The sequence below is a fragment of the Nomascus leucogenys genome, chromosome 5 (genome assembly GCF_006542625.1).
Source record: "Nomascus leucogenys isolate Asia chromosome 5, Asia_NLE_v1, whole genome shotgun sequence".
Classification (NCBI taxonomy): Eukaryota; Metazoa; Chordata; class Mammalia; order Primates; family Hylobatidae; genus Nomascus; species Nomascus leucogenys.
In genome coordinates, this window is record NC_044385.1 from 124,758,997 (window position 1) to 124,776,370 (window position 17,374).

The window sequence follows — 17,374 nt, forward strand, 5'->3', positions numbered from 1 at the left end:
ATTTAAACATGAAGTACACTCAATATGTTATCCTTTTAATTCATGCATAGTTTTTAATTTTGAGGGCCATTTGAGACTAGACAATTTACAACGGTGGTTCTTAAACTTTTTGAGCTCAAGACCCCTTTGGAGATTTTAAGAATTATTGAGGACCTGAAAGTTTATGTGAATGTTCTCTCTCAATATTTACAATACTAGATATGAAAACTGAAACAAAATTAAGAAGATTTACTTATTAATTTAATGAAAACAATAAACCTATTAAATATTTTAAAAATAGCATTTTTAAATAAAAAAAGGATTTTTTTCCAAAACAAAGACTGAAGAGTAGCAGTATTTTCCATTTTTACAACTCTCTTTACTGTCTGATTTTGCAGGATAAGCCGAAATGTGCATCCATTCTGCACACAGCCTGTTTGAGAGGCTGTTTGGGTCATTGCATACAAAGAAAACCCAGCCTCATAGACATTCAGTAGCAAGAGTACCAGCCTCAAAGACTCGCTGAAAGGTTCCAGGACCATGCTTAGAGAACCACTGACTTATGGCCTAGCTCATGTCATGAGGATGTGTGTTCAAGGGCCTGCCTCCCTGGCAGGAGAATGGTTAAAAGCCCCAGTATCAACCATATGCCACACCGCTGTGGCCCTGGAAGTCAGGATGAGGCAGGTGCAGCAGAGGCAGAAGAGACTGACTCCATTCTTGGCTTGCTCTTCCACTCCACGGGAGAAATTGGACAACTTCGACTTCCTTAAAACATGGGCAGGATTAAAAAGCTTTCCCTCAGCTGTTTCATTCTGCCCTGGGCTGAAGGGAGGCAGGTACACACAAAGAATCCTTCAGGCAGATAGGCATGGAAAAGGAAACAGAGTGAATGCCAGCAGAAAACTGGCATTTATTCAAATATCTAGTTTTATGTCAAAACTCTCCAGTTACAGATAAGTGGCTGCAAGGCTAACCTGTTTTAGCAAGAAACTGGAATTTGCAGAAATTGCTATGGTGATCTAATGTCAAACTTGCTGGTCTCTGTTGCGGGTGGGACAGGGTGGTCCTGTCTCCTAAGGGCCCATAGGACCAGGGCCACAGCACACAAGCGGAGGCAGGGACCAAGGCCCTAGACAGGGGTTGCTATGACCAGGACCCGAGTCTGGCCTCTCATGCCTTTGAGTTTGGCCCTGGGGAGATGACTGGTGCTGGAGACATTAATTTAAAAATCAGATTAAAACCAAGAAAACTCATGAGCCAGAGAAATTAACTGCTATAAAGAATGAGAAACTTTATGACCAATATATTGGAACTTTTACCAGATGCACTCAAGCACTGAGCCTCACTTCACTACAATCTAGCCCCTCACAATCTCTTTCCAAAGAAAGGAGGCACTCCTAGAAGGGGAGAACGGCAGAAGCTTTTGCTGCTCTGCATCAGTTTTCTGGAGAATCATCTCAGTTAGAGCTACGTGTATAAGCAGCAGCTACAGGGAGGAAAAAGCCCTGGTCTGGTGCACTAGCAATGCAAACAGCAGCTCCCAGATACCCCAGGTACCTGAAAGCCCATGTGAGTTCAAGCACGCACCTCGTTGAAATGGACATCCTGCATCCCCACATCTTCCATCATGGAGGCCTCCTCGTCGATGTTTGGGGTAATGACCCTGAAGGCGGTGCATCCTTGTCTAAACATGCCTAGGAAGAGAGGGAGGAGGGACAGTCAGAGTTAGGAACCTGAAGGTGGGTGAACCCTGAGGGGTTTTCCTGCCCTGTGTGTTTCTGTGTTGAATGAAATAACGGATTTTGAAATCTCTTAGGCACCAGGCCAGCATTCACAGGGGTACCTAGGGCTACTGTGTGCTTTTCTTCCCTATAGTGAACCCTAACCTCTTTCACTTTCTTTTCCTTATCCCTTTTTAATTTTATCTACCTTTATTAAAATGTATGCAATCTCTAAATATTAAAGTATAAACTGAGAAATAGGTATTAAATCAAATTAATAGTAAAATAACAATAAGTGAAAATTTATCTTGGTAGGATGACTTGTGCTGAGATACTAAGAAAAACGAAGGCACAGTCAATATAAGAGAAATGTATGATTCAAAAAGAACTGTTTCCTTCAAGCTGTCACCTCACCCACTCTGGCCGGGGAAGAACACATCTCTCAGATGAGAGCTTCCCCACACAACCCAGGTGTAGCTTCGTGGCCACAATGGTGAGCAGACAGGCTGCCTTAGCTGGTTCCCATCCCAGAGGCCCCGGGGTGGGTGGCTGGCTGCATCAACAGAGCGCATGGATGCCTGGGCACTCTGATTCTCCAAGGGGAAATGGTGTTAGCTTAGGGGCAGGATCAATGTCTGGGATAAGGATATGTTTCTTAAGCAATGACAGCCCATTTGGGACCTTTCCTCGTCTTAGAGTCACTGGAAAACAGCTTTAAGTCAGTTGGACCACGTCAGCTATGCAAAATAATCAAGTGAAGAAGGGCATGAGATGTTCCACTACTGTATTTTGAGATAACTGTTCACAATAAAATAAAACAGAAGTAAAAACTTGAATTGAGGTTTCTGCATTTAGGGAGAAAGAGGAACACAGGGTATTCTGAAATCAAGCCTTGAAAACGGAGATCCTAAAGTCAGAGATTTTTCTGCTGCACATGATCCCAGGTTTCCACACTATTCATGGACTATCCAGCCTCTGCCACTATCCCAGTTTAGTTTTTTATTTTGTTATATGGAAACAAGAGTCTCCCATGAAAAGCATTAATCTAGGAGCTTGAGGATACATTAACATACAAACTATAAAATTAAAAAAACCAACCACCCATGCTCTAGGCTACATAGTATATTTCACCACATAACTCGGCGCCAATGGAATAACAAAAATGGTGGCCAAGGTGCTTTCCTCTCGTGCCCACAGGAATAGACCACCAGCCAACCAGAGAGCCACAGAGTAGGAGGGAAGGAGAGTGAAGTCTGTCCATGCAAAGTTAAAAGGGCAAATCCCCCACCACGGGAGGGCAGGTGATCAGGGCAGGGGGTCCCCGGGGGCTGGGCTGATCCTCAGGCTCACCTCCCCGGCTCCTCCTCAGGCAGGCGCTATGGCTGTGGGGGAGAAGGGGCGGCTCCCACTGGACTGCTTCTAAACATGAGGAAATGCATCACCTGATAAAAGGTCTCAACAGGAAATAGTACTGGTATTAAATGAACATGGAGCCCTTTCAAAATTTTTCTCTTTGGGGCTCTGCTGTTTCATTCCAAATAGCCAGCTGCACCAGAAATATACAGTTTGTGGCCTCGGCATTTTTGGTTTCACACTATTTCTCACTTCATACATCTATTCCTCATTAGCCCAAATCTGGTGCTGCTGTTTCTCCCATGTAACTCACACAGACTACCAGCTTTTCTAAGAACGTCAGTATTCTAAAAATAAATGTCACCATTTGGGGCTGTGCTGATTTTGAAGTGGAAATGAGCACCTGCTGTTTAACCAAAGGGAACCTGTGAAAGAATTCATGGCCTGCTCATCTGGGAACAAACGCAGAGTGCACAAACGAAGCGTCACTCCTCGCCCCCTCTCCTTCCTCTGGGAGACAAGGTTTCCACCAGAAAGGCTGCCTTCTTAGACAATAAAGCCAGCTGGGCTGCATTGCAGAAATGCTGTCTGATAATCTCCCATTACAACTTTTTGATTGCCTAATCGTTCCAGTGGGAACTATCTTAAGGGAAAAATAGTATCTTCTTAGCTCTAGATTTGGCCAGATGCAAAACTCATTAGCTAGTTTTTGCAGAGTGAAGCTATCAGAGGAGGTTACATGACAACATGCCATCTACTTTTCTGTCTAGTCCTGGCATTTCTGCTGTGCCCACCAATTCAAGCAAACATCACGCCAGGGGATAAAACAATGAATACACTTCACAAACACACAAATCCCCACCTTCCAATCTTCCTGAATGGCTCTCACTTGTCTGCTGCTTTATGTGGTTTTATACTAATTAATTTCACAAAACATGGGAATAATTCCTTACCTTTCCGTGTGAGATATTCTGCCACTAGGGCTGTTACGTGGACATAGCACATTGCTGCCTATAATAGAAGACACATGCCTCAGAATCATCATTCATAGCAGCATGTCATAATGCTCCCACACAGACAGAAATCTAATCAATGTATGAACGTATATATTAGATCTCAATGCACCAGCTAGTATTTCTAATGGCTGATATCTTACCTTTTGAAGAGAGTGGAACCACTCACATAAGCTGAAAATTTGAAATTAATTGGGAGTTGAGATAAATGGCAGTAAATTTGCTAAGGCTTGTTTCTATGTAGAATTATTACATTTGTAAAGTAAAAGATAAAAGCAGCATTTTTCTCTTACTACACCTAATATTTCTGCATCATTTCTCTCAAAGCGAAAAGAGGATGCTTTGAAGAAAACATGTGCTCCTCCCTAGATTCTGAGAGAATGGCTCAAATTTCAGGTGCTAATATATTTTTCCCTTGACTTAAAAATTAAGAGCAAGTTATAATTTTTTCCAAACATAAAATTCTAAATAAAAATCATAATTTAATCTCAAATAGGTAACATTATACATATCTTAAATTGAAAGAAAAAAGAAATTCTTTTCACCAAACTGCCATGGTGTTATAAAGATCAAAGACACCTGTTAGAAGCGAACCCGCTGCAAGGTTCTAAGCATGTGGTTCTGTGCCTGTCAGCGGGGTGAGCGCCACCACGTGATGCCCTCGTCTAGACCCTCACCCCTAGCTAGCCAACACACACTGGCAGAGGCTGCTCCACATGCACGTGTGTCACCGAATGTTAGCAGTGTGGCATGCACTCTGATGTGTGCAGAGAGAAGTCTGTTGGAGAGTGGAGTTATGTACTATCCAGTCCTCAGAGGCAGAGTTCATGCCTCCCACGTGTGTCCCTCTTGCAGTGCACAGCAGGGTCACATGCACTGAACAGGCAGGAAAGTACATGATGGGTTACTGAGCACATACACAAAACCAGATACGGCAAGGGCAATAAGAAATCTTATAAATTAGCTGCTGCTTTCATCTCTTATTCACTGGGTATACTGGGTTGGGTAGTGTCCCCCCAAAACTCATGGCCTCCCTGAGACATCAGAATGTGATATTATTTGGAAACAGGCTCTGTTAGGTACAATTAGTTAAGATGAGGTCATACTGGTGTGTGATGGGCCCTAAATTCAACATTACTGGTGTCACAGACACATGGGGAAGGATGCCATGTGACCACAGAGGCAGGAACTGGAGGGATGTGGCTACAAGCCAAGGAACATGAAGACTGCTGGCGACACAAAGAGCTCAGGGACAGGCATGGAACAGGTTCTCCCCGAGAACATTCGGAGATGTGGCCCTGCTGTCACTGCACTCTTGGACTTCTGCCTCCAGAACTGTGAGAGGATACATTCGTGTGTGAAGCCACTCAGTCTGGGTACTTTGTTACAGCAGCCACGTAAAACTAATTCACAGAGGAACAGCTGAAGCTCAGTGAGTTCTTCCTTACTTTTTTTTGAGACCTAGCCCACATATGTCATTAAAGAATCTTAAATTCTTAGAATGATAGAAAAATTACTTCTCTTAGTTATTCCTTTTTATTATGGCCAATGTGTGGTTTATATTAAATTTGTAGTCAAACAAAACTGTCACGTTAATGTGTACTTTTTAGCATATTGAACTCCTTGAAAAATAAATATGTAAAAAGTTACAATTTTCAGACTTAGAGTACGTTTATTAATTCAAACAGTTATAAAAGTTTAAAAGTCAAAAAACTTGCTTGCTATAGTAATACTGTTGATCATAGCTAAACATCTCAGGCACAGACACTGAATGAGTTCTCCTAGGAGCACAGACTGCCTCACAGCTAGTTGTTTTCTTCAATTCCCCATTTTACAGATGATGTCATTGAGCAACAGAGGGGTTAAAAAACTGGCTCAATGTCACAGAGTTAGTTAATATTGGATCTTGGATTCAAAGTCCAATATTACTTGTACTGGAGCCCACATACCCAACTCCCAGCCATGCAGTCTACATATTGAAATACGTCAGCTCTGCATAGAAGGGAATGCTGGAATACCTATTGCATCCACAAAAGGAAATGGACTACCTCACAGAGGAGAAAGCAACACCTGTCATTACCTTAAATAACAGGAGGAATTCATTTGATCATAAAATAGCTGAATTTTAGAACTACAGAATTTTGATGTGTATTTTAATTAGCAGGAAACTGTATGAATAGGTTTAAGAGCTTAAACAATGCTCTTTGGTGACAAAAATAACCCCTTACAATTTGTTTTAAATTATTAAAATGCTCAGCTAACTATGAAGTCACCCTAAGCTTCATACTGTTTAAAGTTTTGCATACTTTTAATTGGTTTTTGATTAATGGAACAACTTTTCTCAAAACTGGCTTTTTAAGTGAATGGGGCCTCATTGGTTTTTTCAAAAACCCGTTCAAGCGGCTGGCAGGACTACCTCTGAGAGATCGCCATTTTTGACGTGGATCCTGGCCATGCTGTCAAGCCACGTCTTCCTGAGCTCGGGCGTGCTGGCATAGGATTTGGCCAGGCTGTACTGGAGGTCCACCAGCATCTCTGGATCGTTCTCGTGCTCCTTCATCTGGGCTGTGGCCATTAGCACCGTGCGTATCCTTTTGGTTAAGTCCTTCACATCGGAGGAGAAGCTGGTGTGCTAAAACAAGGGTGGAAGAGGAAAGGACACGTGGCTTCCTGTTTGCTGCCTGTCCACAAGCACCTCAGGTGCTGATGCAGAGTCTCAGGGTGAAACTAACATGGGCCAGGCTACCCACCTTGATGAGCCGGTCACTGTTGGCACAGTTGTTGATGATGGAGAGGGACTGCTGGAATCTGGTTCCCCCAATGCCAACAACGTCTGCTATCAGCTGGCTGACAGATATGATGACCTTAAGGACACACAACCATGAGCAAATCAATTTACCTTCAAATGACTGCCCAGGCTGGGCTTCTGCATTCAGTTAGGATGTGCCTGAGGACCCGGCAAAGTGGGGGTTGGGGGGTGCTTTGAGCAGGGGTCGCTCCAGTGTAGGAAACAATGTCTGAGGTATTTTCTTCCCCTTTAAGAATAATTACAGAAAGTGATTCTGCTATCCTTAAAAAACACTGTTTGCAAAGCAAAATGCTGATCAGGAGAGCAAAGGGAGAAGGAAAATGAGATAAGCCCATTCACTTGGATAGTTACTTACCTACTACCTTCTCTAACCAAGAGGGAGACATGATTTATTTCTCAGTTTTCAGTTTGAACTTCTATGTATTAAATATGCAATGGGTAGACTGTCCTTTGCAATACTGTATCAGAACATGGATATATTAACTATGCCACGGGGGGCTCTTTTTTTTGGCTCTATGAATAGCACTGCCTTTACCCAGTTGCTTAAGCTAAAGCATGGGGGCCATCTTTATTTCTCCTTTTCCTTCACCACACCCAGTTACAATTGGTCACCAAATGTTGTCAACTCAATCTCCTCTTCCTTCTTACCTCACCATCCCTGATCTAGGATACCATCCTCTCTGACCTAGCTTTGACAATGGTCTACCTAGCTGAGGTCTAGACTACCCTTGACTGACCCATCATCAACACTGGAGTCCAGAAGATCTGTCCAAATACACAATGATTTGGATATGCAACCATGGGTCCTCCTCAACTCCTTCTCACCCATATTCTAAACTCTGCAGTAAGGAACATCTCTAGTTCCCCAGATGGGTGCTTCCCCATGGTTCACTGTGGCCTGGAACACGCTCACCGATCTCCAACCATGAGCCCCTAGGCATCCTTCACATCCTCTAGGTGCCCCTCCTGATACACTCAAGTTCCTCTACAATAACAGTGGTCACACTTGTACTCTCAGAGTTCCAGGGCTTGTCTGTGATCTCCATTAGACTATACTCCATGAGGGCTGGGAGAGGGTTGTTTGTTCATGGTTGTATCCATGAATCCTATGTGGACAATAAATATTGTTAAAAAAAAAAAAGGGTTAAATGCAGAGACGGAAAAGGGACACCTACCATGTGTTTGTAGAAAAAGAGAGTTTACAAAAATACACAAGTTTGGTCATTATCTTGGCTGGCTCTCAGAGCAGAGAATTTAGGATGCTTTAACTCTGGAGAGATAGCAGATGTGTCAGCAGATAGAGGACAGAAAAGAACCACTTCGGTTGGGCTTTTTGTTCCTTACCTAAAATGTTTACTATTAAGCATCCTCACACAGGTTCTAATACTTCTTGATTCAATGGAATTTTAGTCAGTCCAATATTGATTCAATATTTAAATGTCAATTTACCAACAGAAATGCATCTTGGACCCATATCTTATAGTAATGGAACATGAAATAAACCAAGCCAGCAAATGTGGCTTCCCAGTTTTCCAGATTTTGCATTATCTTTATGACAAGGTAAATTGGTCAATGTGATACTCAAAGTTTTCCTGATACAGCAGGATTCCACAGCGTAAATCTGTATTGGAAAGCTAAACCACACGCACTTGCAAATGTGTCCGGACAAAGGACTTCTTTCCAGTGTAATCGAAGTTGTTCCTCATCAGGAAGTAGAGCAGCTGGGAGGCCTCCGTCCTGATGGAGCTCAGCTTGGAGTTACAGCACTTGAGAATCTCGTAACACAGAGCTGCACACATGTCCGCTCTCCCTTCATAGAATGTTGAGGGAAACTAGACAGGATGAGAGGAAGCAGATAAACCACAGACAGGTCAGTGCTCGGTAATGTACCCTTCAATTCCGGGGGAAGAAGGAAAACATCTAACCACTGCCCATGAAGCAACTTACCTTATAAATTAAGGACCTTAAGGCAGTGAAGACATTTTTTAAAGCCGTTTCAGACTGATGTTTTTGAAGAAAACACAGGTAGACATCAAAAACTTTTTTCATGAGAGGATTATGTCCATGGTCGGCCAGGAGCTGGTTCTTAAAACACACATTGACGGCTTTGTTAGACATACCAGTCACCTCTAGTAGGTTTCACACAATTTCAGGCTCAAGAATTAAATTTTCTAAGAATTAAGACAACTTATACTTTAAACAAACTCTGGCTTGAATCCTCTAGGAAAGTACAGAATTCTTTTGTAGAACAAACAAATCTATCAATACATTTATCTTTTGGGGACAAACCTCCCAGCAAACTGTAACAGAGTTGAAAGGAACACTTGCTTAGTACTGACTGGGCTTCTATTTATTAATATGTACTCATTTTTACTGTCTACCAGCAGCTGATACAGAGGTGTCATTTGTGACATCTTAATTCCAACAGAGAAGTGCCATCACAGGTATGCGATAATTATAGATGGGAAAAAGTACTCAAGTAAGGTATATGAAACAGGTCTTCGAAAAGGGAAAAGTGATCTCCCCAGGCCTCTAAGGCACTCTGCTAAGCTATGAATAATCAGAGAGTTTGGTAAGGTGGAAAATGTACAGGCTTTGGTCAGGTACCACTTATCATAGGCATGAATTTGCACAGGTAAACTGAGTCTCAGCATCCTCATCTGTAAAATGATGACCCTAAAACTGACCTAGAACAGCGACTGTGAAGACATGAGATCAAGTGTAGAAACCATCTGATGCAACTTTGGTCTAGCTCAGTAGGCGGTATCTAGTAGGGTTTTGACATTCGTGGATTTTACTTATCAAAGAAAACAAGAAGACTATAATTTGCTTCTAGCCATTCAAGATTTCTTCATGTCAGTAGAAAATTCACACAAATTAAACACTTTGGAAGCCTGGTTGGCTACAACTCCCATCAACTGTAGAATATACATAGCTAGAGGTGCGGCCCAGCAAGCAGCCAGGATGAACTTCGTGTCTAATGTGCACAACACTAAATGACACACCACCACCTTCCAATATGGACAAGCTGTCTGAACAAAGCTCTGTGGGGGAACAATAGGTGTGTGCATTCTGCACAAGCAGGCAGATTTGACATTAATAAAAAAAAATGTCAAGAGGCCAGTATCTCAAATCAATCTTACAATTCGGCCAAAGGAACAGGGGTAACTTATGTCCATATAATTTTGCTACATAGCAAATTATGGTTGCAGTCATAGTTTCAGAGCAAGATCTACCTTGTCTTGTTGTTGGAGAGAAATTTTTCCTCAAGGAGTAAGTTTTTGTTTTTTTTTTTTAGGTCCAGTGAATTGTGGATGTATCACAGCTGGCAGAACACCTGGAATTCACAGTGATCTTTCCATCATGAAATACTAAGGTACCATATTGAATTCCATCATGTGAAAGGGGAGCAATTTAATGAGCAGAAAGTGGGACTAATTAAATGAATATGATCTAATTCTCAACCATGAGCAGCTGTTCACCAAAAAAAAAAAAAAAGGGGGGGGGATTTCCAGTGTTTGGGGAACTGCTTACAAGTTTTATCTATGAACGCCATTTTCTCAGGAGCCGTAGTTTGAAAGCCTGGCTTTTCTCCAATGCATTTACATTCCTAATTATGACTGGATTAAGGTTTGGGTGAATCTGGAGGTGAGCTTTCATTTTCTTAGCACTCTTCACTGAGACTATCCAGGAGATACGGTTTCTACAAAAATTCCCAAGCTTCCCAGTTCTGCTGCCTGAACTGGCCCATGTTTCTAATGTTTCTCCACTTTTCCCATGTTTCTCTACTTGAGTTCAACTTCTCCTCCTTTCCCGCTCTATGGTCATGGCCTTTACTTCTCATTTTCAGGATTCAGTCCTCTTCAGCTCTGATCTCAAAACTTGTTTGCAAGAATGGAGTTAAAGCTCATTTACATTATGTATCCCATAACCTGTTGTAAACATCAAATATATACAATAAAATTTATTTTAAAAAAGATGTAAATAACCTCCATTTAAACAGGTAAAGGACCTTTTGTCCCAGACACACCTCAGTTTCCTAACTACTTGTTTTTACTTTCCAATCACTTTTCTTCCCTCTTTTTCTATGTCTCCCTACTGCTTTCTCATCAAATAGAAGGTAACATACACTAAATACGAAAACATCTGTGAACACTCAGAAAGGCCCACAGGGGACAAAAAGAGCAAAACACAAATCGCCCTTAACTGTTCCACTCAGAAATATCCACAGATAACAAGGCAGGGATCTTATTTCTATCTTTTTATCCCTATAGACTCTTGCTGAAGATGGGAAATTTTCACTTAGGAAAGTAAATGACACATTAGAATAATATAAAGGCATGGCTTATTTCTAACAATACAGTGGAGACTGCTTTTCCAGGAATTCTCTGTCTTGGATTCAGGTTTGACCATTGTAACATGGTCTCTTATGGTGCTTAATCCAGGAGACGAGCCTTTCAGAAAATGAATGCTCAGTATCAGTAATTTCTAAAAGATCCAGGAACACGGAGGAAAACAAATCTCGGGTGTCAAAATGAGGTAACTGGAACAAAGTTAATTTAAGATGGCAAACTGTTCCCAGTCAGACAGTTTTATGTACATAATTATTTTAAAATAACGTTAAAAAATCAGTTTGTAGAAGAGCCATTTCTGTTACAGACGCTTGCCAATCACTAAGATGACCTAAGCCTCATGTGTCTGCAGACCAGGCTCCTCGTTGTGCAAAGCTGCCTTGCAAGCCTCCGATGCCCATGTGCTCCTCCCTGTCTTGGTTCCTATTGCTCCTGATTATGTGTTAGTCCTCACTGTGCAGTTCAAATCAAGAAGAGGCACTAAAAATGGAACTGCTAAAAACACATTTCCAGATTAAATCTGTGAACACATTAAAAATATTATAAACTACTTGAAGGCCAGCATTGGTTTGGGATTGTGTTAATAATAGACATTAGAAAAACCATATTTTTCTGCATGTGACAACCTGTTTACAAAACAAACCCTTTTAAGTACTAAGTGAGATAACATGTGTGAACGTGTCCAGATTTGTATATATCTGATACCTGCTAAGTGTTTGGTAATTTTCTTCTTCTGTCTGTATAAGAGATCATTCAAATACCTTGATCTTAACTCACTTCATCTTTCTCTCTCATACACACACACACACACACACACACACACACACACACACACAAACACACTCACACACATCTGACTTAGTGGTGAACAAGACCTTCGCACAGGCCAGTTGTGTAGTGATCTTGGGCAAATTTCCTAACTTCTCCCAGCCACAATTTCCTCATCTGTAAAACGTGGGATAATTCGATCTACCAGGCAGAGCTGGTTGTGAAGATTAATGCCTGAGCCACAGAAGGCACTCAGCACATAGCAGGAAGCTAATGTAATAATAATAACCAGAATTCTGAGCTTAAATCTTTCAAACATTTTATCTTATTAGGAAATTGATTTCTGGATTGTTTTTGGCAATTTATTAGATGTGGCCAATTAAGAGAGTCAGTAACCACAGAGCTATACCTGCTAAAGATGACTTCCTTGAATTATGTCAGCTCACTCACTCACTGTTATACACTCTTCTGATATGGTCCAACTGATGCCTCAGCTGAGTAAACATTTGCAAAGAAAGATCCCAGTGGCTGCGGTGCCAATGGGCCTCTCGTATCTGTGAGTCTACTGGATGTGGCCCAACATCCAGTAATGCCACAGAGTGCACCATACATTCGCCCACCTCCCAGTGGGGGGTGCTGAGCTTTAAACAGGAAACATTTTTTGCATGCAGGCATATAAACCTGGACAGAGATCACCTCAGCTCTAGAAGCTCAATCTTCCTTGGGTGTCTCAAGGATCAGGCCCTTTGCCATACGACCAGTGAGGAGCAAACACAGGTAACAGTGCTTACTGTTAACCTGGAATTCACATCTGAACTCCTACTACCTTCCCATTCCGAGACTGGAAGCCAGATATTTAGAGATCCAGGAATAGTGACAAATACTCTTCTTTACCATTCTTTTTTTTTTTTTTTTTTTTTTTTAGATGAAGTCTTGCTCTGTCGCCAGGCTGGAGTGCAGTGGTGCGATCTTGGCTCACTGCAACCTCCACCTCCTGGGTTCAAGCGATTCCCCTGCCTCAGCCTCCCATAGCTGGGACTACAGGTGCACGCCACCATGCCTGGCTATTTTTTTGCATTTTATAGAGACGAGGTTTCACCATGTTGGCCAGAATGGTCTCGATCTCCTGACCTCGTGATCCGCCTGCCTTGGCCTCCCAAAGTGCTGGGATTATAGGCATGAGCCACTTCGCCAGGCCCCTCTTCTTTACTATTAAGCAAGCAACTTGAAGGGTGCTGAATTAGAACTGCAGGCTGTTCAGTTGTTCGGTAAGGAAACCGTCACTGTTCTCATAGGTGCCACTCAGACTGCACTTGTGCCCCTGTGCCTGTAGCTCACCCCATGATACTGCTCTGCAGCTCCAGAATTTTCTGCTTATTTACCTGGTGTGGCACAGGCGGAGAGGGGAAGAAGGTGTTGCCACTGCTGTTCGGAACTTAATGATTCATGTTTGAGACTGATACAGGCGTGCATGGCCAGATATTCACTTTTAAAACCTTCCTTGCCTATTTACTAATAATTTTTAACTAAAAATACCCAAAAGAAAAGGGAGGTTCCGAAGCTTCTTTCATGTCTCTAGTAGAGCCACTGTGATGTTCAGGTCTCACGCCCAGAGTCTCTGATTCAGTGGGTCTGGGTAGTGGCCCAAGGATTTCCATTTCTGACACACTCCCAGGACTGCAGTGGCCGCTGGCCTGGACACCACACTCTGAGAGCCCCCGTAGTAGGGGCTCCAGGTAACGAGGCGCTCCTACCCCGAGCTCATTTTCTTTAAGCTCATTTCCCCATCTCTCAACTGGGCTCCTAATAATGAGTTTCATGGGGACAAGAGTGGGGTGGCGGCTAAGGAGAATAAAGGTATATAATAATAAAGTGACATGATGTCAGGAAAACTATCATTATTCTTCCTAATAAAGGAATGTGCTTTATGAGTAGTGGAGAGAAGTAAAGCAGAGAATGACTTTGGTCCTATTTCCCAAATACCTTTGCAAATAAGCAAACTGTTCCAATATTTACGGCATATAAACACTCAATCAATTTCTCCTTTCTATGCTAGAAATGGAAGTAATCATTTAGCAAGAATGAGAAGTATTAGGTTCCTAAACACAGGAGAGTGGCTGAAGAGTCCATCTCCACCTACTTGAGTATTACTTGCTAAAACTTAAAAACAAGACAAAAAAAAAAAACCCTTTCATTTTCTATCTCCAAAATGTTTTTATCATTTAATGTAGTAACAGATAAAAAACTGAAAAGATGAATGTGTCTGTATTTATTGCTCCTTTCTACATAAAAATCTAATTTAAATGCTATAACGTTCGGATGTATTTAAAGATATTCAAGGCAGAAATGCCTGATTAGGTGCCTATATTCATCATCCTCAAGGTCCGAACCAAGAGTTAACTGCCTCCAGAGACCGTGTTTCCACCATACCCAAGCGCGCAGCACACACTGACCAGTTAAATTTTATTTCATGGCATTCAAGCCATTCACTGTGGAATGATTTCATTAAAGGAATTTAAAGATTAATGGTTTCCTTACAGGGACAAAAACAATTTGCTGAAGTAAAAATGCAACACAGTAAGTTTGTGCTCATTGAGCTTACCAAGCAGAATGAATGTGAAAGGTAAAACTAGGACCACGAACAGCAGATTGATACAAACCTTAAATGCCAGTGTAAACAGAGAAAGCGTGTCCAGAGCTGTCAGGCAAACCTCAGTAGCAATGTTGGCTTCAAGTAATGACTGGTGCAGAACATCTGCATCCGAGTGGCCATAGCCTGCATGAATTACAACACAAGATTACCGCCCAGTGGTTCAGAAGGCAAGGCTGGCAGGATGGGGTAGGCACAGTCAACTTTTGATTATTTACCAGAAGGCCCGCTTTGGGACCTTGTCTCTGTGTTTGCCTTTTTTTGGTGGGGGGGCGGGGTGGGAGGGGAAAGGAAGGGAGAAAGTAGTAATAATGTTTCAATACAATTATAACTTTTTTCCCACTCTGAAAGGGCAATAACCACAGCAAACATTTATTATGCACTTGCTGTGCACCTGCCACGATTCTATGAACTTTACACATATTCTCTCATTTAATCCCTCAACAGCCCTGTGAAGTATAAACATTGTTGAATCCTTGGTAGAGATAAGGAAATGAAGGCATAGAAAGGCTAAACTTGTCTAAAGTCATACAGGTAGTAAACAGTGGAGACAGGACTTGGACCAAGACAGGCGTTGATCGATTCTGCTATCCAGCAAGAGTACTGGCAGAGGCTAAGATTTCCAAAGCTTCCCATGGAGACGGAGGCAGCAGCACAACACCGGTTAAGAAAACGAGCCTGAGACCAGGCTGCTGGTCACTGAGTCCCACTCTGCCACTCACCAGCTGTGTGGCCTTGGCAAGTTATTTGGCCCCTTTATAACCTCAGTTGCCTCATCTGTAGAATGGGGATAATACAGCATCTACCTCAAAGGGTTGTGGTGAGGATTAAATTTGTTAATATTTGTGAAGCTCTTGGAACAGTGCCTGGCACACAGTGAGTGCTATGGAGGTGTTAAGTCAATAACATCAGGAGCTATGTTACCAGCAAGCTCGTGAATGATAATCGAGAGTTGACTGCGCTGTGCATAGTATTCTACTCGCTTTAAGAAAAAGCATAAAAGCCAACATGTCTGAAAGAAATGTTTAGAAAAAGAAAAGGACTTGAAGAATCTGTCATTTAAATTTAGCTTAGTCACACATAATTTAAAACAATTTAAAACAAACATAATTTAAAACAAACAGAAATCTTCTATATGTGGCAAAATCAATTTAGTACTGATATAAAAGCAATTTGACATACAAGTTGAGATTAAATTATGAAATGGTATGCATTAGCAGAAATACGTATAGGGATGCAAAGATGTTACAGTATTGATCTAGATTACACAGAAAGATGGCAATATAATAAAACACCATGTAATGTCTTTCTCCAAGGAGCAAAATTAAAGCAACGCCTCATTAATTAAGTAATTTTCCTAATACTCCAGAGAGGAAGACATTTTGTACATAGATCAAGAAAATGAAGTACAGAAAACCTAGGGAATGTTCTTGAGACCGGTAACGGGAAAAAAACAGAATCTACACTCCAAATTCCTTATCCAGGTCACTGTATCATAGTACATATTATTGGGAGAAAATCAAGTAACTAGCATGACATCATTCTGACTTAAATGTCAGAATTATAGAGTTGTTTTTAAAAGGCTACAAAAGAGCTTTAAAAGCTACAGAAATGCTTTTTAAAATGTGATAGAAACGCTGTTGTGTACTTTTATCCAATGCTACTTTGCTTTTACAAAGGTGGTACTGAGATCCTGTTTATGGATCACATCACTTCCACTCTGCAGCACAGCCAGTGTCTCTCTAAATTTAGTGAGGATCTGTAATACATCTGGCACCATGCTAGTTCTTTTCATTTTTTGCTTTTGGGGTACAAAATCTCCCAGAGAAAAGAAAGGTGGATATGTTGGGGTACTAATATTACTTGTACTGCCATGATGGTAAGCCAAGTCATGACTTTATTCAGCGAGGTTTGGTAAGATACAGAGACAATGAAAGAGGAAAACAAATAGGTCGATGATGACTGTTAAAGTGATCACATACTGTGGTAAGAGGGCACACACAAGAAATACAACACCTGTTATCAGACCAACCAAAATGATCACACAGGTCCGAGGGATCCTTTCCTGAGGGCTACCATTTGCCCCGAATGAGTTTTCGTCTGGGTTCAATTTTAACAAGGAACTGGCTTTATTTTAATTTCTTTCTCTGCAAAGAACTGTCCTTTTCTCGGTCTAGATCACCAACAGGTGAAGTGCATCTAGGTGATCATTACCAATGAGATGGCCTGAAGAACTCTCATAGAAATTAACTACTCCTGGCTGAAAGCCTGCAACAATTAAAAATTTGAATTTGGCCATGTGCTGTTTTAAAACATATCATCAATGGACTATGCTAATTAAGTTGTCATATAATTATGTATACACACGTGGAAACATGGTACTGGGAAATGTTATTACACCATCTACTCTCCTTTAGATTCAGATTTATACAGACATCGGTATGCTTGCCTGAGTCATACAGGAATCTAAAAGAAATGGTCCTTTTAGCCACATTTTGTTATGCTTTGCTTTTCCTCCAACTGTTTCATCTAAAAAATCAGCAGGATTCCTGAGCTAGTGCTATTTTTTTAAATCCCTAAAAATAATTGGCAGCATAGAGAGGCTGAACCGGTCACAGAGACTCAGACTGTCTCAAGGCCTGGAACAGAGCTGTGCAGGAGGAGGACTTGAATCAACAATCACCATGGTATAGACCAACACAGGAAAATGAAGCTGAGCTAGTAAA

At 41.6% G+C, this 17,374-nt stretch overlaps 1 protein-coding gene and 1 long non-coding RNA gene across 31 annotated transcripts in view; one reads left to right on the forward strand and one right to left on the reverse strand.

Annotated features, from left to right (window-relative positions):
* DOCK9 (dedicator of cytokinesis 9) overlaps positions 1 to 17,374 on the reverse strand; it is a 293,699-nt gene that overhangs the window by 29,021 nt on the left and 247,304 nt on the right. For 15 of the 30 annotated variants that reach the window (XM_030813617.1, XM_030813597.1, XM_030813608.1 and 12 more), the window contains exons 39-46: positions 14,659 to 14,774; positions 8,826 to 8,963; positions 8,528 to 8,710; positions 6,820 to 6,933; positions 6,486 to 6,701; positions 4,010 to 4,067; positions 3,054 to 3,122; positions 1,570 to 1,676 (exon numbers count right to left, since the gene is read on the reverse strand). In XM_030813617.1, the coding sequence (XP_030669477.1) occupies positions 1,570 to 1,676; positions 3,054 to 3,122; positions 4,010 to 4,067; positions 6,486 to 6,701; positions 6,820 to 6,933; positions 8,528 to 8,710; positions 8,826 to 8,963; positions 14,659 to 14,774 (1,001 nt within the window). The remainder of the gene's footprint in view (positions 1 to 1,569; positions 1,677 to 3,053; positions 3,123 to 4,009; positions 4,068 to 6,485; positions 6,702 to 6,819; positions 6,934 to 8,527; positions 8,711 to 8,825; positions 8,964 to 14,658; positions 14,775 to 17,374) is intronic. The other 15 variants (XM_030813620.1, XM_030813623.1, XM_030813610.1 and 12 more) reach the window with 1 other exon arrangement.
* LOC105739838 lies at positions 9,263 to 12,000 on the forward strand. The gene is made up of 3 exons (XR_001115822.2): positions 9,263 to 9,322; positions 10,177 to 10,254; positions 11,538 to 12,000. It is a non-coding gene; the product is annotated as an uncharacterized LOC105739838 (long non-coding RNA).